The sequence below is a fragment of the Nyctereutes procyonoides genome, unplaced genomic scaffold, assembly GCF_905146905.1.
Source record: "Nyctereutes procyonoides isolate TBG_1078 unplaced genomic scaffold, NYPRO_anot_genome, whole genome shotgun sequence".
Lineage (NCBI taxonomy): Eukaryota > Metazoa > Chordata > Mammalia > Carnivora > Canidae > Nyctereutes > Nyctereutes procyonoides.
Window position 1 is genome coordinate 54,786,421 of NW_026575140.1, and position 26,232 is coordinate 54,812,652.

Sequence of the window (26,232 nt, forward strand, 5' to 3'; positions counted from 1 at the left end):
GCCAAGAGAATATTATTCTATATGCTATAATGTATTATCAATAAGCTATTAGCCTATGCTTCCTACTTGATGGCTTCCTACATAATCATGTGAAGAGCCAAAATAAGTGATTAAACGTATCGATAAAATAAAAATCCTAAAATAGATAACTTAGGTAGTATACTCATTGCATGTAATAATCAGCATGACTTTGGTGCAAAATCCAGAAACAGTAGCAATCTGAATTACTCAGAGAAGTCTTCCTAGATGATATTTTTTTTAACTGGATTCCATTGAGATGCATAGCCAAAAGTATAACTTTCTTGGGCAGCATAAAGGAAAAGCTAAGTGGCAACTACCCATCTGAATGGGAAGCAAGAGTATATGGGTTTAAATTGCACTGTGGGAGAATGAATTACATCAGACACATGGGAGCAGCTTAGCAGGTAATTAGGATTCCCACTGTCATACTGGCCCTAGGAAGCGTGTGGGATCACCCTCCTCATTGCTTTGGCCCATCTTCCACTTTGTTCTACATCACCTGCAAATACTAAAGTGCCTCATAACTTGACAGTAATAAGCAAAAAACAATGTCTTATAAGAAGCTTACTGCAAAATCTATCCAGCACGGGTCAAAACGCAGTCTTAAAATTCCTATCAAATCCTCCTGAGAACATTATGAAAATGTCCTCTCTTCCTGAGAATCGTTGCCCACATTTTTCACATGTCTGTTAAAGAAAACAAATGTGGGAAAGAAAAAAAAAAAAACACAGATATGTAAGAAAGTAAAACGCTATACCTGTGGTCACAAAGTGGGTCGGGAGTTGGCTAGGAAGGCTTCCATCAGACGCATGTCTCCTGAAAGACCCTTCCTGATGGCTTTAATCTATTCCAGGTAGAGAAGTCCTGGCAGCAGGCATGCTGGGCTGCCATGCCAATCAGGCGACCAGGTCTAGGCTGCTGTGTGATTTGTGGTCACTCTCTTCTATTCTTTGAATCTCAGTTGTTTAAGGAGATTCAAAGAGAATATGGGTTAGATGCTTCCTTACAGTGATATGGGAATATGGGTTAGATGCTTCCTTACAGTGATATATCATGTGACCATTACAAACAGTATCTCCAGATATCTGTTTCCTAAGGAGATCTATTTCAGTAAATCTATCAAAATATAAGTACAATGAAAGAGAAACTGTTGCAAAACAGGGTATATGAAGCAAGTTTGATCTCCGTCCCAGATGGACAATGCTGACATAGAGACACATTTTTTTAAGAAAAATTAAAAATTAGAAAATAATGTTCGATATTGTTTGTAAGCAAAATGTGAAATGTATACCATGGGCAGCTGATGGAGAAGCCCTAGATGCTGCATATTTAGACAGAGAAATGCCCTGTTTTCTAATACTTTCCTATGTTGAGTTTCACAGAGGAAACAGCATTTCACAAGCAACTTGCATTTTTTAAAAATGAGAGAAGCTGAGCATCTCAGCTTGGTGAGGCAAAGCAGTCTGGAGCAAGCCTGAGGTGGGAGTGGTCTGATTTAACAATGAATCAGGGACAGTTGACCAGAGGCAACAAAACCAGCTGTCTTTGGCTGCTCTTCATGAAGCAACTTTTAAAATCACATTTCCAAGCACCCTCAACAAAGCACAATAAGTTGAAAAAAAACAAAACAAAACCCAAAAACCAACAACAAAAAAATCATGCCTTCTGGGGAGGAGTGAACAATCTTTTCCTAACATGCTGGTAAACAACGGCAGCTTCTCTTCCTAGTCTAATATCTGCAATGGTGCGGGCAATTGAAAAGACTTCACACGGGCTACTGTGAAACAGAACAGCCAGCAACAAAGTCTGGGGACTGAAGAACATAGCCGTCTTTGAAACCACACCTTACATTATTCCAAGGCCAGATTGCTTCCAGATTGCCAACCTCTCAAATTATTTATAGGAGATTGATTCATATACTTAACCAAATGTGAGAGGAAATACTTCTAATTATATCCAAACATCTTTAATATGAGGGGAATTATGCTTGGAGACCTTCATTGCCAAAAACAGGTTTTGCCAAAAATGTTCTAAGAAAGAGGAGGAGGCTACATGTTTTCCATATTTGACCCTATAAAAGTACCCTTGGAATGGGTATGGCTTGTCTTTCCTCATAAAGCTTCAAGGTAAGTGTGTGTGAGGACAGGGCTCTGTCTGAGGACAGTAAGTGATATCTGGCTGCCTGCATGCCACACATCCTGGCTCCCACTGCCCCTGGCAGCCCTTCCACTGAAGCACCAACTTACTCCGTAGCAATTTTAATTAGATGTTTTCGTGTTCCCAGTCATTTCCTGATTCTCACTTAAGAATTATGGTATTATTGGGAATGCCTAGAGTTTAACCAGAAGAAATTTGCATTTTTTTTTTTTTTTTTACAGTTCCAATCCACTTCCAGGTTGCATCTCTAAGGTAAGATACCAATTTTTTTTTCTCATTCTTTACAGGGTGCAAGAAATTTTCTATGGTGTTTGGAGAGTGCTCAGGGGGTTATAAAATGAAAGCATTTTAATTTCATGGCTGATCATGCTTCCCTTTAAAAATTCTGAGAGGGACTTTATAAACTCATTCTCATTAATTTATGACCTCTGCAATACATGAAAATGCTTTCTCAAGAATCTTGAGCAGTTTTATACATATTTTTCCTCCTATTTCTGGCACTGTGGTCTGCCTTTTAAATAACTGAGTTACAATATGCAATACAACATTTTGGTGTTATTATTCATTTATAGAGAAAATGTAAATTTCCTATACTACAGCTTTTCCTCTGCATCATATAACATATAAAACCCAGAGATGATGTCTGAATGAACTAAGTCCTTGCCTTGGAAAAGTGGCTTAAATCTGCATGTTCTTTCACAGTCCATAAAATGCAAAAAATATTTTAATGCTATGAAAAATGACTGTGAGAATCTTCAGCAAGAGAAAGTATTTTGTGTTATCCAAATCCCTGCAGTTTGGATGGGAAAATGTAGAAAGGTTCACAAAAGTGTTTTGAGTTTTTCTGGAAAAATATCTTTATTATTATTAAATAAATTGCCTATGATCATTTTTTTGAGATTTTATTTATTTATTCATGAGAGACACAGAGAGAGGCAGAGACATAGGCAGAGGGAGAAGCAGGCTCCCTTCGGGGAACCTGATGTGGGATTTGATCCCAGGAGCCCAGGATCATGACCTGAGCCAAAGATAGACACTGAATCACTGAGCCACCCAGGGGTCCTGCCTATGATCATTACTGACAGGATTAATGAATATTAAAGTGACAAGAGATGAATGAATCTTGAAAAGAAAGTTTTGTGAAATTTCTATGAGAATTTCAGTAATATAGCAAGAAAACATAATAATATTTTATAGTAAGTCTTTGAGAAATACTAAAGACAAAGGAAAAAGCCAAATCTGTCAAAATTATGGTATGAGAACAAGAGCCCTTGGAATGAGGCTGACTCGTCCTGCTTTAAAAAGCTCCAAAGTAAGTAGGACCAGGCAATGGGCTTTCGAGAGGGACATTGGCCACGCTGCCCCACGTCAGCTGCAGCTGCTAGCTCTGGTACTGCTCCTTGGGATAATGCACGTTTTATATCCATGGCTTTTGTTGCCTTCTTTTTTTTTTTTTTTTTTTTTTTTTTTTTTTTTTTTTTATAAATTAATTTTTATTGGTGTTCAATTTACCAACATACAGAATAACACCCAGTGCTCATCCCGTCAAGTGTACCCCTCAGTGCCCGTCACCCATTCACCCCCACCCCCCACCCTCCTCCCCCTCCACCACCCCCAGTTCATTTCCCAGAGTTAGGAGTCTCTATGTTCTGTCTCCCTTTCTGATATTTCTCACACATTTCTTCTCCCTTCCCTTATATTCCCTTTCGCTATTATTCATATTCCCCAAATGAATGAGAACATACACTGTTTGTCCTTCTCCGGTTACTGTGGCCAAGTTCAAAAAGGGTGTTGCCTGAGTTCTTCTCTGGGATTTTGATGGAATCTTGTCTCACATTTAGATCTTTCATCTATTTTGAGTTTATCTTTGTGTATGGTGCAAGAGAGTGGTCCAGTTTCATTCTTCTGCATGTGGATGTCCAATTTTCCCAGCACCATTTATTGAAGAGACTGTCTTTCTTCTAGTGGATCGTCTTTCCTCCTTTATCGTATATTAGTTGAGCATAAAGTTCAGGGTCCACTTCTGGGTTCTCTGTTCTGTTCCATTGATCTATATGTCTGTTTTTGTGCCAGTACCACACTGTCTTGATGAACACAGCTTTGTAGTACAACCTGAAATCTGGCATTGTGATGCCCCCAGATATGGTTTTCTTTTTTTAAAATTCCCCTGGCTGTTTGGGGTCTTTTCTGATTCCACACAAATCTTAAAATAATTTGTTCTAAGTCTCTGAAGAAAGTCCATGGTATTTTGATAGGGATTGCATTAAACGTGTAAATTGCCCTGGGTAACATTGACATTTTCACAATATTAATTCTGCCAATCCATGAGCATGGAATATTTTTCCAACTCTTTGTGTCTTCCTCAATTTCTTTCAGAAGTGTTCTGTAGTTTTTAGGGTATATTTTGAGAACCATTTGAATGGTAAATGGTTCTCCAACCTTTTATTTTCAGGTTGTAGGTGTCCTTCTGTCTAAAATGAGTCTCTTGTAGACAGCAAATAGATGGGTCCTGTTTTTTTATCCAGTCTGAAACTCTGCGCCTTTTGATGGGGTCATTAAGCCCATTCATGTTCAGAGTTACTTGAACTTCTTCTTAAAGGGGAGTTTTAAGAGTCCCCCTTAAAATTTCTTGCAGAGCTGGTTTGGAGGTCACATATTCTTTCAGTTCCTGCCTGTCTTGGAAGCTCTTTATCTGTCCTTCCATTTTGAATGAGAGCCTTGCTGGATAAAGTATTCTTGGTTGCATGTTCTTCTCATTTAGGACCCTGAATATATCCTGCCAGCCCTTTCTGGCCTGCCAGGTCTCCGTGGAGAGGTCTGCTGTTACCCTAATATTCCTCCCCATGAAAGTCAGGGACTTCTTGTCTCTTGCTGCTTTAAGGATCTTCTCTTTATCTTTGGAATTTGCAAGCTTCACTATTAGATGTCGAGGTGTTGAACGGTTTTTATTGATTTTAGGGGGGGATCTCTCTATTTCCTGGATCCGAATGCCTGTTTCCCTTCCCAGATTGGGAAAGTTTTCAGCTAGGATTTGTTCAAATACATATTCTGGCCCTCTGTCCCTTTCGGCGCCCTCGGGAACCCCAATTAAACGTAGGTTTTTCTTCCTCAGACTGTCATTTATTTGCCTTAATCTGTCTTCATGGTTCTTTAATTGTTTATCTCTTTTTTCCTCAGTTTCCCTCTTTGCCATTAACTTGTCTTCTATGTCACTCACTCGTTCTTCCACCTCGTTAACCCTCGTCGTTAGGACTTCTAGTTTGGATTGCATCTCATTCAATTGATTTTTAATTTCTGCCTGATTGGATCTAAATTCTGCAGTCATGAAGTCTCGTGAGGCCTTAATGCTTTTTTCTAGAGCCACCAGTAGCTGTATAATAGTGCTTCTGAATTGGCTTTCTGACATTGAAGTGTAATCCAGATTCTGTAACTCTGTGGGAGAGAGGGCTGTTTCTGATTCTTTCTTTTGAGGTGAGGTTTTCCTTCTAGTCATTTTGCTCAGTGCAGAGTGGCCAAAAACAAGTTGTATTGGAACACGGGGGAGTATCACTGGTCCGTCTAGCTGGTCTTCTGGGGGAGGGGCCTGCTGTGCTGATTCTCAGGTGTTAGCACTTGGGGGAGCTGCTCTGCCCCTGCCTGCTGCAGGGCTCAGCGGGGGTTGTTTACCCCGTGAGGTCTCAGGAGGAACAGCCGCAGTTGCTATGGCAACTCTGGAAGCCTGGATTCAGCCTCCGCAGGAACTACGGGGCTCGGGGCTCTCGGTTCTCCGTCCGCAGGGCCTGGAGGCTCCGGGGCGGGGCCGCTGATCTGCTCAGCTCGGGGCAGGAGCGTCCTTGCTGTCCTGGGCCCTCCCGGCCTCTGCCTGTCCCGGGGGGAGGCCGGATCCTGGGCTGTGTCCCGGCGCCCTGTGCTCCGGGGCCTGCGCTGTTGGATTCGCGCTCCCGCCCCGCAGCCCCCTCCGCGGAGCCGCCGCCCGAGCCCCTCCGAGCTGCTCCGGTCGGTCCCGCCGTGCGCGCTGCAGCCCTTAGGGAGCTCGGGGCACTCTCCCGGGGCGCAGGTGTCTGTTAGTGTCCCCGGGAGCCCGAGGGCATCCCCGCCCTCCTGGGTCCTGCTCCACCTCCCTGCGAGCCCCTTTCCGCCCGCCCGGGAAGGTTGGTGCAGCTCCTGCTCCTCCGGGACGGGGCTCTCCTGTCCTGGGGACACTCGCCCCGGCCTCAGCCCGGCTCCTCGCGGGGCCCCTCCCCCTCGGAGGCCTTTTGTTCCTTTATTTCTTTTTCCCCGTCTTCCTACCTGGATAGAAGCGCGAACTCCTCTCACTGTAGCATTCCAGCTGGTCTCTCTTTAAATCTCAGGCCGAATTCGTAGATTTTCAGGATGGTTTGAAGGTTATCTAGGTAACTTGGTGGGGACAGGTGATTTGGGGACCCTGCTCTTCCGCCATCTTGCCCCTCCCCTGCTTTTGTTGCCTTCTGTTTACAATAGCCAACCATGCCACAGATGGGATTCTGTGGGTGCCTTTGGCTAACTACTCAAGTGCTTTTCCCTTCTCTTTTACAGAACTGTCTAGAGAGAACCAGGCTGCATCTTCTCACTTGCTAACAAGGTAAGATTTGGACTTAACCAGTCCCTGAAGAAGAATATGAGAGCCTCTGGGATGGATCTGTGTCACTTAGCAACCTTTCAGAAAGTGGTCTCAGTAAATACCTAATAACTGTACTTCAGGAAACGGTGCTAGGGAGACAGGGAAGGAGGGCTTGCCTTCAGAACAATGCACATAGACTCATTCCGGATGCAAGCATTGGCGAGGTGACATCTTAACAAGAAAACTGCTAATGGACTTGTTGGCTTGTTAACAGAATATTAACATTCTGTAGGGGAAAAAAATCTGCAATAAGGTTCTCTTGCTAAAAATCTCAAATTTGATTTTAAAAAAGGTATGCTTCTATTAGAATCATTAGGTAAACATGATACCTAACAAATAAGAAAAAGAAGGTACCTAGGAAAGAGCTTCCTTAAACCTCTTCAAAACTTGCAGAAAGTTACCTTGCACAATGCTAAATAAATAGTGGGTTTTCCATGAGGTATCATCACCAATATCTGGAGACTTACTGATACACATGACAGTCCACAGTCTCTAATGTGAAATGCTTCATCTCCTCTAGGACCTGTGAGTTCAGCAGCCATGAGTTCAGACCAGGAAATGGCCATTTTCGGGGAGGCGGCTCCATACCTCCGAAAGTCTGAAAAGGAGCGCATTGAGGCCCAGAATAGGCCCTTTGATGCCAAGACGTCAGTCTTTGTGGCGGAGCCCAAAGAATCTTTTGTGAAAGGGACTGTCCAGAGTAGAGAAGGAGGGAAAGTGACAGTGAAGACCGAAGCGGGAGCGGTGAGTAGAGTCCCTGGAGCTGGCCACATTTGATCAGTACTTTTGTATGATCTCACAATTGACATAAATGGTTGTCCTCCCTGTTTACCAGACTCTGACGGTGAAAGATGACCAAGTCTTCCCCATGAACCCTCCCAAGTATGACAAGATCGAGGACATGGCCATGATGACTCACCTGCACGAGCCTGCTGTGCTGTACAACCTTAAAGAGCGTTATGCAGCCTGGATGATCTATGTGAGTTCACTCTCATGGCCTTCTGCTCATGCAGATGGTTAAGGGTTTTGAAAAGCAGGTTATTAAAATCCTCATGAAATCATTATACTCCCTTCTTTTTCTTTTTGGTCTAGACCTACTCAGGTCTGTTCTGTGTCACTGTCAACCCCTACAAGTGGCTGCCGGTGTACAACACAGAGGTGGTGACGGCCTACAGAGGCAAGAAGCGCCAGGAGGCCCCACCCCACATCTTCTCCATCTCTGACAATGCCTATCAGTTCATGCTGACGGGTGAGTGGCTCAAGTGTTTGTCATACAAATTATGTTACCACCTATAATCACAAAGTGCTAAAGCTAAAGAGAACTTCAGAGATAATATAATCTACCCCCTCACCCCCCAGGATGTACAGAAGAGGTAACTAAAGCACACAGATATACATGCCATCAAAGCTGTAATGAAATTTTAGCTCTCCAGACTCGACCTCCATGATTTTACCAGGCCATGCTACTGCTCCATCCCTATTTATCTTAAGTTGCTTATAATTTTCATCTTGGAAATACATAATTTCTGGTATAGATGGAAGTAACAATGGTTAAGATTAAGTAACAGTGGGATCACATTGTCTGAATAGACAAGAAACTATATGTTCAATCCCTTTGTGCTTAATTTTCTTGTTGACTACAAATTTGATGCTTTTAGGAGTACTGTTAGGTCTAAAGTCATCAGAAACCATCTCATAGAAGATATTCTCTCTTTGAATGAAGATGATATTTGGGGGCTACATGTACAGAAAACAAAGTTGCTGTTTTCTCCCCTCTTAGAAGGATTTTTATTCTGATTGATTGAGGCACCTTCCTCATCTGATCTTTCTTTGACCTGATGGTACACTTTTGGAAAGGCTGATCAGAGTTAGGGTTGCAAGCTGTGGAAGTAAGATTTTTTTTTTCTTTGTGAGGCCAATAGACTCATTTAAAAACTAAATCTCAACCTTGGCCTGATGAACACTATTTAAACCTATTAAACTACAGTCAAACCCTTCATATATTTTCCATTTTTCAGTTCTATGCAGAAATCAGTGGATAGTATGCTACTGAAATCCATGGCTGACAACTAAAGAATGTGTCTGGCTTTAGAAAATACTGCTCTATTTTAAACCAGAAGGGTACATGTACTATGAGGACTTAAGGAATTTAAGATATAACAACATTTTATGTTTCTCTTCTACTTAAGAGGTTTAAGAATAATATCATATATAGCTTTACAATAATATATTTCAGTCTCCATTTAAAATGACACAATATTTATACTTAACACCCAAGGTGTTTCCCTATAGAAAGTTCTGTTTGCGTAACTGGTGTGATGTTGACTGTCTGCTGTTTTTCTTCTAGATCGGGAGAATCAGTCCATCTTAATCACGTATGTATTACTATTCTGGGACATATTACTATTTTATTCACATTAGGAAAATGACAAACCAAAAGAAATTAATTAATGCTCCCATACTGAAGCAATGGCTGATCAGTCTGGAGCTGGACATTGCTTGTACTTTGTTATAGGGCTCAGACTGCATCTGAATGTAAATTAACAATGCCCCAAATTTGTCATTTGCTAGTCCAGTCTTAAAAGCTGTCCAGAACTTTTCTGAGAGTTAAGAGATGTAAACTCTGTGCATAGCCAGAACCCAATACATGGCAGTGAACAACATACAGCCTTCTGAACATTGAGCTTTTTGGGAATTTCCCCAGTGGCCTATTTTTAAGGCCTACTTGAGAAATGTCTAGTCCTTCAAAGACTTCACTTGAGCCATGTCTTTAAGGAAACTAAAGAACACATACATTGTTGTTGTTTTTTTTTTTTTACTATCTCATTTCCCACATAGTTGTTGGGTGGCTGCCTTTTGGACCCCTCACACCCAGGCCACAGCACCTAAAAGAGAGCCTGGCACATTTTAAGCACTCAAGAAATGTGTGTTGAATCAACTTCCCTGCTTATTGTCAGTGCAAAGCAACAGAAATATTATGAGCTATAGTAGGCTGAAGAGAAAGAGCTAGGAGAAACCTGACAAAGACATATATAGAAAGATGCATAAGGTAATAAACGCTGATGATGCAGTACTTTAATTTGCCACATAGCTTAGTTCCTCACATGTGTTTTGTCTCTCTTTGACAGAGGAGAATCTGGTGCGGGGAAGACCGTGAACACAAAGCGTGTCATCCAGTACTTTGCAACAATTGCAGTCACTGGGGACAAGAAGAAGGAGGAAGTTACTTCTGGCAAAATACAGGTGGGTCTGGGGCTCTAGGGGCTCAAGACTCTTGGGCTCTCAGGAGTCTGGAGCCCCAGAAGTGAGAGCTGCTCTTTGCCTTTGCAGGGGACCCTTGAAGATCAGATCATCAGTGCCAACCCCTTACTGGAAGCCTTTGGCAACGCCAAGACTGTGAGGAATGACAACTCCTCTCGCTTTGTAAGCCTCCTGGTCACAGAGGGATCTTCTCAGCCCTTACATGCCAGAGATAGCGTGTCTGAATTATTTCAATTGCATCCTTCTGTGTGTTTCAACTTTTTAATACTAAATAATCTTTTTCTTTTCAAGGGTAAATTCATTAGAATCCACTTTGGTACCACAGGGAAGCTGGCTTCTGCAGATATTGAAACATGTAAGTAATAGGACCTCCTAAACAGAACCCGAAAATGACAAATGATGGTCTGGAGGAACGAACATTCTGCAGCTCCTGTTGAGCCTGGAGCCTGTGAAACACCAGTCTCCTGCCAAACATGCCTGTGGTTAATGCCAGTCTCATCCATAGCCCACAGTGTGCTTTATCCCCAGCCATGAGCCTAATGATTCAGTAAGAACTGCCAGGAGCCACTGGGCTTGTCTGAAGAATTTCAGCCTTAGAATGGATTTCAACTTTCTCTGAGAAAACACTAACACTAGGGTAAATGAGTTGCCTCCTGGTTGAGAATATGTGATTGCTTCCCAGCCTAATAAACATTACTCGTAGTGGTCCCTCTATTATAAAGTGAGCCCCTGGGGAGGGACGGGTTCTCTAGAAACAATTATATCACAAATGTCAAGGACATTCTACATGAGAAATGTCTATGTCTCCCGCTAGGCGTACTTCAGTTTTTTTCTAGAGGTGGTAAGAGAAACTGCAATAGTGTTTGTAGAGCTCAAAATATGGTACCCTATATGAATATTCAGCTGAAATCTCAATAGGCCTGTGAGATTTTTTAATCATCCCAAATTCCAAAATCACTTCAGGAACTTCATGGTTTTTTCCCTCTGACCCGTGTCTACTTTGTATTCCAGATCTTCTAGAGAAGTCTAGAGTTACTTTCCAGCTGAAAGCAGAAAGAAGCTACCACATTTTTTACCAGATCATGTCTAACAAGAAGCCAGACCTAATCGGTAAGAAGGAACTTAAATTTGCAAGCTAGAAGGTTATGTTATATTAACAATTTCCAATGTAAAACATATACCCTGAATTGTATGTACCCAGAAATGCTCCTAATCACCACCAACCCATATGACTATGCCTTCGTCAGTCAAGGGGAGATCACAGTCCCCAGCATTGATGACCAAGAGGAGCTGATGGCCACAGATGTAAGTTACATATACAGTGTTTTTAAAAATCCATTATGTATGGGAATGACAATAACAGCCCTTTATAGGCATGGTTAATGATATGGCATAAACTTTCCTAAATAAATTACTATCTTCTGCCCTTTTGTCCTGTCACCTCTCCTGGTAGAGTGCCATTGACATCCTGGGCTTCACCTCTGATGAAAGAGTCTCCATCTACAAGCTCACGGGGGCCGTGATGCATTATGGGAACATGAAGTTCAAGCAGAAGCAGCGAGAGGAGCAGGCGGAGCCAGATGGCACTGAAGGTAATATAGACAAAAAGCTCATTCTAAATTCATGTCATCTTTACAGTTGAGCTTCTGATGAATGTATGCAAATTCACCCCCACAGAGACTTTCTATAAAATGGTTTACTCACCATTCTGCCCTGATGAATTGGGGAGCCCACAGTGGGTCATGTGGGATGCCTGAATTATGTCTTTACAGTCGCTGACAAGGCAGCCTATCTCCAGAACCTGAACTCTGCTGACCTGCTCAAAGCCCTCTGCTACCCCAGGGTCAAGGTCGGCAACGAGTTTGTCACCAAAGGCCAGACTGTGCAGCAGGTAAGTGCGTGACCTCAATGAATGACACACATCCCAGGCCTTCTCAGCATGTCTTTGGTACGTCAACAATCACCACTCTGTCCATGAAGGTGTACAATGCGGTGGGTGCTCTGGCCAAGGCTGTCTACGAGAAGATGTTCCTGTGGATGGTCACCCGCATCAACCAGCAGCTGGACACCAAGCAGCCCAGGCAGTACTTCATCGGGGTCCTGGACATTGCCGGCTTTGAGATCTTTGATGTGAGTTAGCAGAAACTTTGTAGCAAAAAAGTTTAAAAATCTTGCTGCTGCAGTCAGTATTGGAAAAGGTCTATAAAAAATTGCTGCACTACAAACCAAGTTGACACAGGAAAGACCAAAAGTCCATGAGAGGGCATGAACCTTGCAGGGGGACAGAAGTCTAGTTCTTCCCTGTGTGACTTTGGAGAATTGGGAATGGTGTTCTACTGATCATTGGGTTCACACTCAGTGAAGACCTGTAGGTGAAGCACTACCACCTCATAGAGCATATCCACTCCCAAGGTCTTTCTGCCAGTTACAGGACGTCTGAATTGAAAGCCCCGAGCACAGCCTCAGCACATAGTGGACACGCAGTAAATGGTAGAGCAGGTGAAGAGACAGGTAATGGCAGCCAAGATGGTGGTAGGAAAGGCAGTGACAAATTCAAAGACAAGCTGTAGGATTCCTGTCTGCTCTTCAATATCCAGGGATAGAGGATGAAGACGGCATTTTAGAGTAACTCCAAATCATCTGCCTATGAAAGAAAACCTCCCCTATAACTTAGCACACAAGGTTACAGAAGATATGAGATAGTATCTCAAACGTGTCTGATCCACAGGTCACATTTCTACACTTTTCTGAGTAAACTCACAGACACTGAAGGACATTTTCTGACTTTGAGGGACAAGAGCATTTCCAGAAATTCCCAAGCTCACGAGGGAAGAGAGGAATACTATGGCACCCAGAAGGAAGAGGAAGAGCAATCCACATTTTCAAATAAGAAAACTAAAGACAGTGCAAACTTGAAACCAATTTGAGTTTTTAAAATAATCACTTTATTGATATGTAATTCATATAACATCTAATTCACTTAAGTACTTAATTTGGTGGTTCTTAGAATATTTACAGATATATGCAACCATCACGACAATTGATTTTAGAACCCGTTCATCACCCCAACAAGAAACCCCATTCCCACTAAGCAGTCATACCGTTTCCACCTTCCCCAGCCCCCGGCCGGCAACCACTCATCTACTTTCTGTGTCTGTGGATTTGCCTATTCTGGACAGTTCATATAAACAGAATCATACAGTATGTAGTCCTTTGTGACTGGCTTTCTTCGCTTAGCATGTTGGCAAGGTTCCTCCACGGTGCAGCACCCCTTGACTTCCATGTCTAGTGATATTGCTCTTAGGCAAGAGCATCCCCAACTGTTTCTTTCTGGGTGTTGTGAACAGTGAGCAAAGCAGACCTGCTCAAGTTCTGGGTGTGGCTACAGCTGCTGGCTCTGGATATCAAAGCCTGGCACCCTGCCACACCCCCTTAGAAGACTCTTGCAGTTACTTCATCTCACTAAGAGAGTTCTCTCATCAATGAAATGGGCAAACAGGACCATAGTGGAAAGGTGGCTGTGAGAATTAACTGCAACAATTTATACAAAGCACTTAGCACAGTGTCTACCACATGGCACATGTTCAACAAATGCTAGCTATTGAATTTTTAGTCCTGATTATTCATAATATACAGACCACAATGGCTCAGATGCCGGAAACTTGTCTAGCTATATAACATTATCATAAAGGGGCAGATTTCTAAGAAACCTCTGATCAACAAAAGTAGACACTGTAAAAACCAAACAATGGTTTTATTGCATAGGAAAGCATCACACAGATACTATTTATTCCCACTTAAGAGATACTTCCAACAAGGGTGGGGACAAGTTCTTGTCTATAGTCATGAAAAACGCAGGAAGGAGAAAGAGGCCTGCCTCAGGTGGAGAGAGTCACACCATCCTAAGACGGTAGTCAGGTCACCAACTAAGGAAAGCCCTTTTCGAAGACAAGCTTTTTATTAAAAGATCAAAGTTAATTTGTATTTTCTACTTAGTTCAACAGCCTGGAGCAGCTGTGCATCAACTTCACCAACGAGAAACTGCAACAGTTCTTCAACCACCACATGTTCGTGCTGGAGCAGGAGGAGTACAAGAAGGAGGGCATCGAGTGGGAGTTCATCGACTTCGGGATGGACCTGGCTGCTTGCATCGAGCTCATCGAGAAGGTTTGCTTGCTTTTCTCAGGTCACAGGTTATACTGCTGAACAGCATTTAAGAGAAAAATCTTAAAAGATTTCTACGTGTAAACAAAATCAGGAAAACTTCTTTTGCTAACTCTGAGGGAGATATTCTGGTAAAAGGAGAGTGAGTATTTTCTCTAGCATCCAGAACTCTCTATTTCCCAACAATTCACAATGCAAGGACTTATATTTAAATCTCACTGCTAGAAAAACTTTTTAATAAGTATGGGATGGAGCCTTGGAATCTGAATTTCCACCAAGTGTTTCTGATGCAACCAGTTTGCAAGTCACACTTGGAGAAACAGGGCTGTGGAGCTGTGGGACTAGACATAAACTCCAGGAAAGCATGACCTTCATTATTCTCCCTGGCCACTGCATTACTGAGTCTGACACAGCACCTGAATTTCAACAAGCATGCAATAAATATTTACTTAATTAGTGACTTCTAACCCAAGGGGTGAGTTTTCATTAACTAAGAAATTAAAGGATGAATTTACTCAAATAGGATCATGATGTCACATATTTCTACAAGCAGACAAAATTCAAAGGCATTTGTTTTTTTTTTTTTTATCCTTTTAGCCCATGGGGATCTTCTCCATCCTGGAAGAGGAGTGCATGTTCCCCAAGGCCACAGACACCTCCTTCAAGAACAAGCTATATGAACAGCACCTTGGGAAGTCCAACAATTTCCAGAAACCCAAGCCTGCCAAAGGCAAGGCTGAGGCACACTTCTCACTGATCCACTATGCGGGTACTGTGGACTACAACATTGCTGGCTGGCTTGACAAGAACAAGGACCCCCTGAACGAGACTGTTGTTGGGCTATACCAGAAGTCTGCAATGAAGACTCTAGCTAACCTCTTCTCTGGGGCAGGAGCTGCTGAAGCAGGTACGTTCCAAAAGAAGTCATCCATTACCTGATGTATAAAACATACACTGAGAAAGCTTATACTATGATTGCTTGTGCTCTCTCTGCCCCCCTTTAGAGGCTGGTGGTGGCAAGAAAGGCGGCAAGAAGAAGGGTTCTTCTTTCCAGACCGTGTCTGCTCTCTTCAGGGTACAAACGTCCTTTGCTATGTCTTATTAGATTCAGGAATTTAAATTCTCCTGTATTTGTTGGGGAAGGGAAGTTATCTTGCAAGGGTTCCAGAACTGGATATAATTCAAAGAGACAGGTCAGTTGGTGATGGTAGGACAGAGTCTTAGTTTGGGGTTGTCTGGAAGAGACAGCTCAGTATATAGGAGACAAGGTGTCAGGAGAGAGGGATGAAAGTGGATTGCAGAAGTCAGCATCAGATGGTGAGGTTAAATCTGGGGTCCAGGAAATAAGGTCATTTGACATTTAGAAGGTTCTACTGGGACAGGATTAGGCAAAACACGAGATTTTCTGGAAGCTGTGGGAGCCTCCAAATGATATATGTGCTTAAGTGTATCCTGGTTCAGAACTGAAATGAGTGGATTTTGAAAGCTGAAGACAGAAGATTAGTGTCAGGAATTGGAGGCTGATTCTTTTTTTAAAAGATTTTTATTTATTTATTTGAGAGAGAGAGAGAGAGAAAGAGAGAGAGAGAGAGAGATTGACAGCACAAGCGAGGGGAACAGCAGAGGGAGAGGGAGAAGCAGACTCCTTGTCAAGTGGGGAGCCTGATGGCGGGCTCAATCCCAGTATCCTGGGATCATGACCTGAGCCGAAGGCAATCACTTAACTGGCTGAGCCACCCAGGTGCCCTGAAGCTGATTCTAAACAAAAAAATAAATACATAAAAAACTAGATGTGATAAACAGCTCTTGAAGGAAAATTTACTTTTCTTTGGACAATCCCATCTGACATCCCATGTAACAATGGGAGCTTTAGTTATTCTGAAAAACCAACTTGGAACACTTCTCACACTTCATAGCATGGCTGTTGGTTTTTTGCCAGTTCCCAGAGGGAGGCACTACAAGGCCACTTTCTGTGGAATGAGCAGGAGGACAAAGCTCTGTAGTTACTATAAGGAATAGGAATGCAATAGAGAAGCAGATACCATTGAAAGCAGGGTAAAGGAAGAAATGAGAGATTTGGAAGAAGACACTGAATTACTGATAAAGCCAGATCACACTCTAGACAAAAGAATATGGGTAGAATATTTCCCCACATTTAGAATATCATATTCAATCTACAACACATGCTAGGAAATTCAGCAGCAGTAAACAACCACTTCAACGACTCATAGAAAAATATGTTTATAATGCACAAAAAAACAGGAAAGAGGACATTTTGGGAATGTGAAAATTTCAGAAATAACTCTTCTCAATTTCAAATCTGGATACTATTCAAATAGTGTATGAATTAGATATTAGTGGATACTATAATTACATACTGTTAGAATTGAGCCTATGTCACAGATGTCACAATGATTATGTCTGTAAATATGAACATATGAAAACAGTGCACTTTTAAACCAAATATTCATAAATTCCACAGGAGAATTTGAATAAGCTGATGACCAATCTGAGGAGCACTCACCCCCACTTTGTACGGTGCATCATCCCCAATGAAACCAAAACACCAGGTAAGACGCTTCTGATGCCCAAACAAGTTCCAAGATGTTTGCTTTAGACCATGAAATAAGGCATGTGTATCTTCCTCTTAGGGGCCATGGAGCATGAACTTGTCCTGCACCAGCTGCGGTGTAACGGTGTGCTGGAAGGGATCCGCATCTGCAGGAAGGGGTTCCCAAGCAGGATCCTTTATGCAGACTTCAAACAGAGGTCAGACTCTCTCACTGCAAATTATTTTTAAGAGCTTCTTTTACTCATTTTAGTGTTTTTGATGGAAAAATCCTTTATACTTTCTATTATAATTGAAGAAAATAGAAACATATTTAACAGACTGTATTGACATACCAAAGTTTGACACCCTTTGAATATACAGAGAATAAAGATATGGATATGATTTCTTATTTATGTTTGCTAGACTACCCAAAGGCTATGTTGTTTCTCTAGCAAGGGTAGCAGATGTCTTGGTGACAACAGGTCTATCATTTATTTGTTTGTCCTAAACAGATACAAGGTATTAAATGCAAGTGCTATCCCAGAAGGACAGTTCATTGACAGCAAGAAAGCTTCTGAGAAGCTCCTTGGGTCCATCGATGTGGACCACACCCAGTATAAATTTGGTCACACCAAGGTAATGGTCTCTAAAGTCTATTTGATACTATCTGTGTCCCAGTGAAGTTTATGTATAGGGTCTGATCTGCAACTCCTCCCATGCACAGGTCTTTTTCAAAGCTGGTCTTCTGGGGCTCCTAGAGGAGATGCGAGATGACAAGCTAGCCCAGCTGATTACCCGAACCCAGGCCAGGTGTAGAGGGTTCTTGGCAAGAGTGGAGTACCAGAAGATGGTGGAGAGAAGGTATTAATAGAGATACTCTACTGAGCCCCCTCAGCTTAGGCCCTTCTAACTCTGCTTCCTGTTGGAACCTGACTTTGACCACTTCTGCTCCTATCACAGAGAGTCCATCTTCTGCATCCAGTACAACGTCCGTGCTTTCATGAATGTCAAGCACTGGCCCTGGATGAAGCTGTATTTCAAGATCAAGCCGCTCCTCAAGAGTGCGGAGACAGAAAAGGAGATGGCCAACATGAAGGAAGAGTTTGAGAAGACCAAAGAAAGCCTTGCAAAAGCTGAGGCCAAAAGGAAAGAGCTAGAAGAGAAAATGGTTGCTCTCATGCAAGAGAAAAATGACCTGCAGCTTCAGGTCCAAGCTGTGAGTATCAGAGCCCATTTTTTTGTAATCAGATGCTAATATTTCAGTTCAGTGGCTGCTGGAAAAAGGTCTCACTAAGGGACTATCAATCTTTCCTAAATCTTTCCTAATTCATAACTCCTTAGAAGTTCTACACAATCCCAGACACAACATTACTACCAAGCACTGTGGCAGGATCTCTTGCTGTTGAAAAGGAAAAAAACGAAAGCTCTTCCCCTTTCCTGCTATTGTTTTTCCCAGCAAAACGCAGGCAAAAAGTGAGGCGATCTTTGTTCCATAAGATTCTCTCTACTGAAAAAAGCAAATAAGACCAGTGAAAAAACAACGATATTCACAGTGAAAAGGGAGGACACATTGTGATGAAAATGCATCAACTTGAAGCCAATATGAAACCAACTGGCAACTTCATCTCAACTCTGTCTTTAGAAACTCTCCAGTACCTGAAAGAATAGAGTCACTGCAAGGATAATGGCAATACTTTCTACAGACAGTGTCAGTTTTTAAGCAAAGCATGAGATGGGGTTGATATTCTTGTTCTGACATCCCAATAAACATTCAGAAGCTTGGGAAAGAAATATCTGATTAACCACCACTGTCTAACTCACTTATGTGACTCAGATGACAAGAGACTTTCAGTATGCTACTGAGACCAATAAGCTAAATCCTGAGAGTGACCTTGCAGTCCCCTGAATTCAGAAGCAAATCGATATTGGTCCAGTGGGCATTGGCTTGGGACACTCAACTAGAAAATTTAAAGACAGATGAACTGTCTGTACATACCTAGGTTGGCATTGTGTCTTTCCCTGTAGTTCATGTACAACAGGGGTTTCCAAATTGAGGACAGAGGACAGGTTCATAATACCTTGCAGAACCAGTGGAAAACTGTATGGTGTATCTAAATTTGGTCTCTCTGAGAAGAGTATGACTTCTTTTCGGCATCATTCTCTTAACTATCCACATTTAATAACTATATAAGGACATTCTAAGCACTAAGGATATAACCTGAAGCAGGAGACATGGCCTATGCCCCTGCAGAGTTTCTATTCCAACTCCTGTTCCTTCTCCTGAGAAACGTACTTGCTACTTTTCTACACACCACCTTTGAACATGTTTGGTTCCCCTTTTTTCTTCCATGTGTTCCCTGTAATTCCCAGCTACTTTGTAGGATCATCTTCCATTTAAGTCACTTTCCTCCCTCTGAGCAACCAGCTGGATAGCCAACCATTTTGTTTTTCATACACTAAGCATTCCTGGAAATAAATATTAAATAAAGAAAGGTGACTGATCTGATATCATATACCAACAAATTAAATATAGATGACATCATGCATGAGAGGAAAAAGTTTTCCTGGGCCCTCTTAAGGTCCCTGGCTGTTTTTTTTTTCTTAAGATTTTATTTATTTATTCATGAGAGACAGAGAGAGACAGAGAGGCAGAGACACAGGCAGAGAGGGAAGCAGGCTCCATGCAGGGAGCCCAATGTGGGACTTGATCCCAGGACTCCAGAATCATGCCCTGGGCTGAAGGCAGATGACTAACCGTTGAACCCCCCAGGCATCGGGTTTGAAAATTAAAAAACTGATTAACAGAAGAAGCATGCATATTTACTGAATTTTTACATGTACAAGGGAGCCTTTACAAGAGACTGAAGTCCCAAAGAAGTAAGCAGAGCAAGAAGCTTATATATCTTTTAGACAAACAATAGATTTGTAAAGAATTGACAAGACAATGGGGTTTGAGCTAAGGATAGTAAATGTTGAAGAAGTAACTAAAAAAGATAAAGGTTAGTTTAACAAGGTTTGTTTATGTAGCCTTCTCAGCCCCTAACTCTCATCTCTGGTGATAAGAATGTCTTCCTTCTTTCCTCCTAGTACAGGGAGGGTACTTTTCACATGGGAGTTTAATGACCTGCTTCAGGGAAGAAAGGCGAGTGGAGGAGGTCAGAGTGGACTTCCTGTTTCTGCCATTTTCTCAAAGTCCTTCAGTTTATGGTACACAATATGCCAAGGTGCCATATTTGGGGACAGTATATCCTGAACTACATCATTAGCAAACAGAAGCATAAGAATTTCAACAGGAACCCTTAGTTAAATTCCTTTAAAAAAATCTGCAGTGCCATAATAAGTGCACAATAAATATCTGGAGGAAAAGCTTATAAATCTTAACTAAGGCTTTAAAGCATAATTTACTTGTTTGGTTTCAAAATATTAGTAAAATGTTAAAGTATCCTGAGAACTAAAATCTAAAAGTGTCTATTATCCCTTTTCAGGAAGCAGATAGCTTGGCTGATGCAGAAGAGAGATGTGACCAGCTGATTAAAACCAAAATCCAGCTGGAGGCGAAGATCAAGGAGGTGACTGAGAGAGCAGAGGATGAGGAGGAGATCAATGCTGAGCTGACGGCCAAGAAGAGGAAACTGGAAGATGAGTGTTCAGAGCTCAAGAAAGATATTGATGACCTTGAGCTGACCCTGGCCAAGGTTGAAAAGGAGAAGCATGCCACAGAGAACAAGGTATGAAACATATTCTGTTCCACCACAGAGAGATTCTGCCCCCCTACTAAGCTGCTTTAGAGCAGGTATCATTTCTTTTTTAATTTTTCAAGGTGAAAAACCTCACAGAAGAGATGGCAGGCCTGGATGAAACCATCGCAAAGCTGACCAAGGAGAAGAAGGCCCTCCAAGAGGCCCACCAGCAGACCCTGGATGACCTGCAGGCAGAAGAGGACAAAGTCAACACCCTGACCAAAGCTAAAATCAAGCTTGAACAACAAGTAGATGATGTAAGCCTAACATCATGTAAAAGATAATGTTTAATTTAATAACAATCTAAGTAAGCCTGAGCTTACATTCTTTTGATGTAATGAGTACTTATCAAGAGCTTCCAATGAGTAAGTGGTGTAGGATATCATCCCTGTTATAAGGTCTAAGATGGACACCTACGGAGGTAAAAAAAAAAAACATCAATAAAGAAAGTTGTAGGTAACAGACAATATGGGTAAAAAGAATTAGGGAAAAGGGAGGTTACTGTGTTTGCCAAGAAAAGCTGCAAAAACAAAAAGGATCTTGGCTGGGCTCATAAAGCAAATGGCTATGGGAAGAAATAGAGAGAGTGCTCTAAGCAGGGAGCACAGCAAGGGCAAAGAAGTAGTAAATATTCGTCATGTTTCCTGTCACAGGAAGAAAGGGAATTCTGAATAAGGGATGCAGAAGATGAATTCAGCTTTAGATGTGATTTTTTTTTTTAAGATTTTATTTATTCATTTATGAGAGACTCAGAGAGGCAGAGACATAGACAGAAGGAGAAGCAGGCTCCTCACAGGGAACCTGACGTGAGACTCGATCCCAAGACCCAGGATCGTGGCCTGAGCGGAAGGCAGATGCTCAACCGCTGAGCCACCCAGGCGTCCCTTTAGATGTGATCTAATATCAAATAGAGAACCCACCGAAAATGTCTCAGTAAGGGAGGAACTGACAAAAGTCATGGTTTAGAAATGTTGCTATGGTGTGGTGAAGCAATGATCACCATGGCTTCCAGTGGGGAAATTTGAAGGCATGATATCTCCCCAGGAGTTTACTGTAATCATATGGTAATGAGGTATGGTTCACATTTTAAATGATGACTCTTTGGACTAGGTAAGCAGCAGAGAATGGAATGCGTGGGACAAATTTGTCTAATGCAGAGAAAAATCAATATAAGGTGCTGATTAGATAGGAGTTAAATGTTTACAAGTCCAACCTGGGGTAAAGGATGGTAACGTTCCAGGAACTGTATTCATGCCTTATTAATTTTCAGCTTGAAGGATCCTTGGAACAAGAAAAGAAAATCCGAATGGATCTAGAAAGAGCAAAGAGGAAACTAGAGGGAGACCTAAAATTGGCTCAAGAATCCACAATGGATATCGAAAATGACAAACAGCAACTTGATGAGAAACTCAAAAAGTAAGCAGTGAGGACAAAACTTCCATGGGGAAATTACTTTTATTATATCTGTGCCTGACATAAAGTACTCTTTTAACAGGAAAGAGTTTGAAATGAGCAATCTGCAAAGCAAGATTGAGGATGAGCAGGCTCTAGCAATGCAGCTACAGAAAAAGATCAAGGAGTTACAGGTGAGGTAACGCGCCTCCACTTCTGCGCGTTACAGGAATCAAAGCTGCTGTGAGTCAGCATTAATGTCCATGTGTCACTCTCAGGCCCGCATCGAGGAGCTGGAGGAGGAAATCGAGGCAGAGCGCGCCTCCAGGGCCAAAGCAGAGAAGCAGCGCTCTGACCTCTCCCGGGAACTGGAGGAGATCAGCGAGCGCCTGGAAGAAGCTGGCGGGGCCACATCTGCCCAGATTGAGATGAACAAGAAGCGGGAGGCCGAGTTCCAGAAGATGCGCAGGGACCTGGAGGAGGCCACCCTGCAGCACGAAGCCACAGCGGCTACCCTGAGAAAGAAGCACGCAGACAGCGTGGCTGAGCTCGGGGAGCAGATAGACAACCTGCAGAGGGTCAAGCAGAAGCTGGAGAAGGAGAAGAGTGAGATGAAGATGGAGATTGATGACCTTGCCGGTAACATGGAGACTGTCTCCAAAGCCAAGGTATAATCATGGTTTAAGTCTTAAAGAGATTTCTGAGACAGGTGTGAGTGAGCTGCTCACAATTCCTTAGTAACTGGCAGGGGGAGACTACAGGCAGTACAAGCAGGAGACAGGCCAGAGCAAGGGGCACCTCGGGTGTGATGGGCAAAGTGCTCACTCTTTGTTGTGAGAACAGCCACATCCACAGAACAGTAGAGCAGAAAGTTAAGCTCTTCCAAAAAAAAAAAAACAAAAAAAACAAAAACAAAAACAGAAACAAAAACACACACAAAAAAAAACCACACACAACAACTCAACTATACATTTTGGGATTTTAAAAACTGCTCACCTTGATGAGGTTTCTGTTTTTCTTTCCCCTTAAGCACAAATACATAATTTGTTTCTTGAAAAAAAAAATCTCAAGAATTGAAGCAAGTATCATTATTCTCATATCAAGGATAAGCCAACTGAGTGAAGACTTAATTCACAAAGCAGTATACTGGTAGCATGGGTAGACTATGGCATTTGTTATTCTTTCCTTCACAATCTGAGGCCTCTGTAGTTTTTGTTTGTAAAGATAGTGTATTTTCAAAACACATAAGTGTCCCAGCCCCTATGGAATACTTGGATTATGGGAAATTCCTGTGGTCCAAATACTTGCTTGAGATGCCTACTACTTTTTGAATGTAGGGGAACCTTGAAAAGATGTGTCGCACTCTAGAAGATCAGGTGAGTGAACTTAAGACCAAGGAAGAGGAGCAGCAACGGCTAATCAATGACCTGACGACTCAGAGAGCGCGTCTGCAGACAGAATCAGGTGGGCCACTCACCAGTATTGACCTTGAATGACAAATTTCCCATGGATGCTTAATTTGCTGAAAAACTCTGCACTTACCTATTGAGGTCACATTTTATTGCCCCCCTGGGAGGTACCCGCCACCACTACTATGAATACATCACTGACTGCTGGCATGGACTACTTTCTTTTTTCTTTTTTTTTTTTTAGTTGTGACTTTCATTAAGGAAATCTAGGCTCTTTTGTTTTTACACATTTTACAGTAGATTTTTCCGTCAAAGTTAGCAAATTAAAAGTGTTGCTTCACAGTATTTCTTTGCACTTTTCAAAATGCCTGCACAAGTTATTTATTACTTTATTACCCTCAACGGTCTGTGTAATGTAATCCACATTTTAAAGATGACAGACTAGGTCAGTGATGAAGTGACTATCCAGGAATGCTTACTCCACTTCTCCTAAGTCTGGCCAATTGCTGCTAACTTGCACAGTCACGCAGAGAAATATTCAGCACTACAACCCAGCCCAGGAGACTTAAGTGATGTTTGTAGAGCTTTGACCATCCAAATTGGAGAGTCTCTGCATTTACTCTGTCCCTTAATCAATCCATTCAACTTTTTACCAAAGTTCTACCTCCCCAAGTGAGAGGTAACAAGATGGAAATTATTTTATGAGTCATCTGGGCTTTTAAAGTAATAGGCAGATCAAAGTGTTGGAGAACCACTTTACTCTTTCATATTCATTCAAATATTATTCTTTCTAGGACAAAGTTCAAAGTCAGGCTTTTATTATTGTTGTACGGGTAGTTAATGCACTTCATGGAAAAAAAAAAAAACCCTGTATTCTCAAAGAATCGAATTGCTCCTTGTAGTCTCTTTTCTAAGATCCTTCTATAATTTAATGGTATGGAAAAAAGAAAGCTGTGATTCTTGTTAAGTATTAACATTTTTATATGCTTCTTGACCAATTTCTACTGTAACAATCTTAAATATCCTCCAAAATATTTTGTGTTGCTCATAACTATGTAATCAGCCTCAAAGCTTTCCATACTTCTCATTTTTATGTAGATCTGCCCATCAGATTTGAAGTGGAGGTTGGTAGCTTCCTGTAATCTGTACTCTCCAATGTGTTTCAAACTCCACTTCCTTTCCCTGCTCCAGTTTTTAATCCAGAGCTCTGATTTCCAAAATGAGGTAGAGTTTGCTCTATCTTGGTCTTAACAGGTGAATATTCACGCCAGCTAGATGAAAAGGACTCATTAGTTTCTCAGCTCTCCAGGGGCAAACAAGCATTCACACAGCAGATCGAGGAACTGAAAAGGCAGCTTGAAGAGGAGATAAAGGTAAACCCTACTTGTCACTGTCCTTATTTTTGAGGTTGTATTTCGCTTACTTCTACAGATTTTCTTCTGATGACCTATAGGAGCCTAGGGACTAAATGTCCTTTTAAAGATATCAAATTAAGTCTCTGATCTCTATATTCTCAGGCCAAGAGTGCTCTGGCTCATGCCCTGCAATCAGCCCGCCACGACTGTGACCTGCTGCGGGAACAGTATGAGGAGGAGCAGGAGGGCAAGGCCGAGCTGCAGAGGGCAATGTCCAAGGCCAACAGTGAGGTGGCCCAGTGGAGGACCAAATATGAGACGGACGCCATCCAGCGCACAGAGGAGCTGGAGGAGGCCAAGTATGTCCTAGTTCTAGCTGAAATTCAAATATCTCTGTTAAACAAAGTGCATCTGTCCTAAGCACTGTATGGGAAAATGTCCATTATTTCCCAAAACAAATTTTAAAACTGGGGATCCCTGGGTGGCGCAGCGGTTTGGCGCCTGCCTTTGGCCCAGGGCGCGATCCTGCAGACCCGGGATCGAATCCCACATCGGGCTCCCAGTGCATGGAGCCTGCTTCTCCCTCTGCCTATGTCTCTGCCTCTTTCCTTCTCTGTGACTATCATACATAAATAAATAAAAATTAAAAAAAAAAAAAACAAATTTTAAAACTAAGGAAAAAACATGCACAGACATAAACCAATACAATACAAGCAACCACTCTAGGTGCTGCAGTTAAAGAAATCAAGCTAGAGGGCAGAAAAACACCTAAGGCAAGAGGCAGCTGAAGGACCATTTTTCTTTTCTTTCTTTTTCTTTTTTTTAAAAGATTTTATTTATTTATTCATGAGAGACACACACACAGAGAGAGGAACAGACACAGGCTTCTCCCTGCAGAGGAGGAAGCAGGCTCCATGCAGGGAGCCTGACGTGGGACTCAATCCCGGGTCTCCAGGACCACACCCTGGGCCGAAGGCAGCGGTAAACTGCTGAGCCACCTGGGCTGCACAGGACCATTTCTAAAAAGAGGAACTTTTGACATCATTCTGTCTATAAAGATGTAGAGAGAGTAAGGGTTAATTGTACTCTCCTGTGCCTCTCTTCCCTCTCAGCCATTAATGGGAAAATCAGTCTAGGTATTAGGTGTGTAAGGGAAAAGTAATCAGGCTTCAGAACATAGCTTCTCCTTCAGAGATGTAAACACATGGCTATTTGTAGGGAAACAAAGGCATATATTGTTAAAGACTAAAAAGAAGCATAAATTCTGCAATAAGAAAGGAAACACATAGTTTCACACAGGACCAAATATTCAATGCTATCAGCAGTTCAAGACAGAACTATAAAGACAGAGAAAATGGACTGGAAGAAACCTACTCATTCAACAGGACATTTTGGGAGAGATCTAGTTGTTTATCCTGTGATTCCTATACAACCATGTAGTTGGAATCACGGTGGGGAGATGCCTTAGAAGAGAGTTTGAGTGGAGCTCACAAAGCAAAGTTGATACCAATTTGGAAAAGTTTATTTTTGATTTGGAAAA

The 26,232-nt window shown here is 42.1% G+C and overlaps 1 protein-coding gene across 2 annotated transcripts in view; it reads left to right on the forward strand.

Annotated features, from left to right (window-relative positions):
• Positions 1-2,131: 2,131 nt before the first annotated feature.
• MYH1 (myosin heavy chain 1) overlaps positions 2,132-26,232 on the forward strand; it is a 30,101-nt gene continuing 6,000 nt past the window's right edge. Inside the window, exons 1-31 of one of the 2 annotated variants that reach the window (XM_055304795.1) lie at positions 2,132-2,147; positions 2,400-2,430; positions 6,736-6,781; positions 7,341-7,564; positions 7,656-7,799; positions 7,913-8,069; positions 9,168-9,195; positions 9,949-10,063; positions 10,151-10,243; positions 10,373-10,436; positions 11,093-11,191; positions 11,283-11,386; positions 11,535-11,673; positions 11,854-11,972; positions 12,062-12,211; positions 14,078-14,248; positions 14,843-15,152; positions 15,250-15,320; positions 16,728-16,815; positions 16,897-17,014; positions 17,309-17,432; positions 17,521-17,657; positions 17,757-18,012; positions 20,282-20,524; positions 20,617-20,793; positions 21,807-21,952; positions 22,032-22,122; positions 22,207-22,596; positions 23,266-23,392; positions 24,592-24,710; positions 24,855-25,051. In XM_055304795.1, coding sequence (XP_055160770.1) covers positions 7,361-7,564; positions 7,656-7,799; positions 7,913-8,069; positions 9,168-9,195; positions 9,949-10,063; positions 10,151-10,243; positions 10,373-10,436; positions 11,093-11,191; positions 11,283-11,386; positions 11,535-11,673; positions 11,854-11,972; positions 12,062-12,211; positions 14,078-14,248; positions 14,843-15,152; positions 15,250-15,320; positions 16,728-16,815; positions 16,897-17,014; positions 17,309-17,432; positions 17,521-17,657; positions 17,757-18,012; positions 20,282-20,524; positions 20,617-20,793; positions 21,807-21,952; positions 22,032-22,122; positions 22,207-22,596; positions 23,266-23,392; positions 24,592-24,710; positions 24,855-25,051 — 4,181 coding nt within the window. In that variant the 5' untranslated portion in view covers positions 2,132-2,147; positions 2,400-2,430; positions 6,736-6,781; positions 7,341-7,360. Of the gene's footprint in view, positions 2,148-2,399; positions 2,431-3,549; positions 3,569-6,735; positions 6,782-7,340; positions 7,565-7,655; positions 7,800-7,912; positions 8,070-9,167; positions 9,196-9,948; positions 10,064-10,150; positions 10,244-10,372; positions 10,437-11,092; positions 11,192-11,282; positions 11,387-11,534; positions 11,674-11,853; positions 11,973-12,061; positions 12,212-14,077; positions 14,249-14,842; positions 15,153-15,249; positions 15,321-16,727; positions 16,816-16,896; positions 17,015-17,308; positions 17,433-17,520; positions 17,658-17,756; positions 18,013-20,281; positions 20,525-20,616; positions 20,794-21,806; positions 21,953-22,031; positions 22,123-22,206; positions 22,597-23,265; positions 23,393-24,591; positions 24,711-24,854; positions 25,052-26,232 lie in introns of those variants that run through there. The other variant, XM_055304796.1, reaches the window with a different exon arrangement.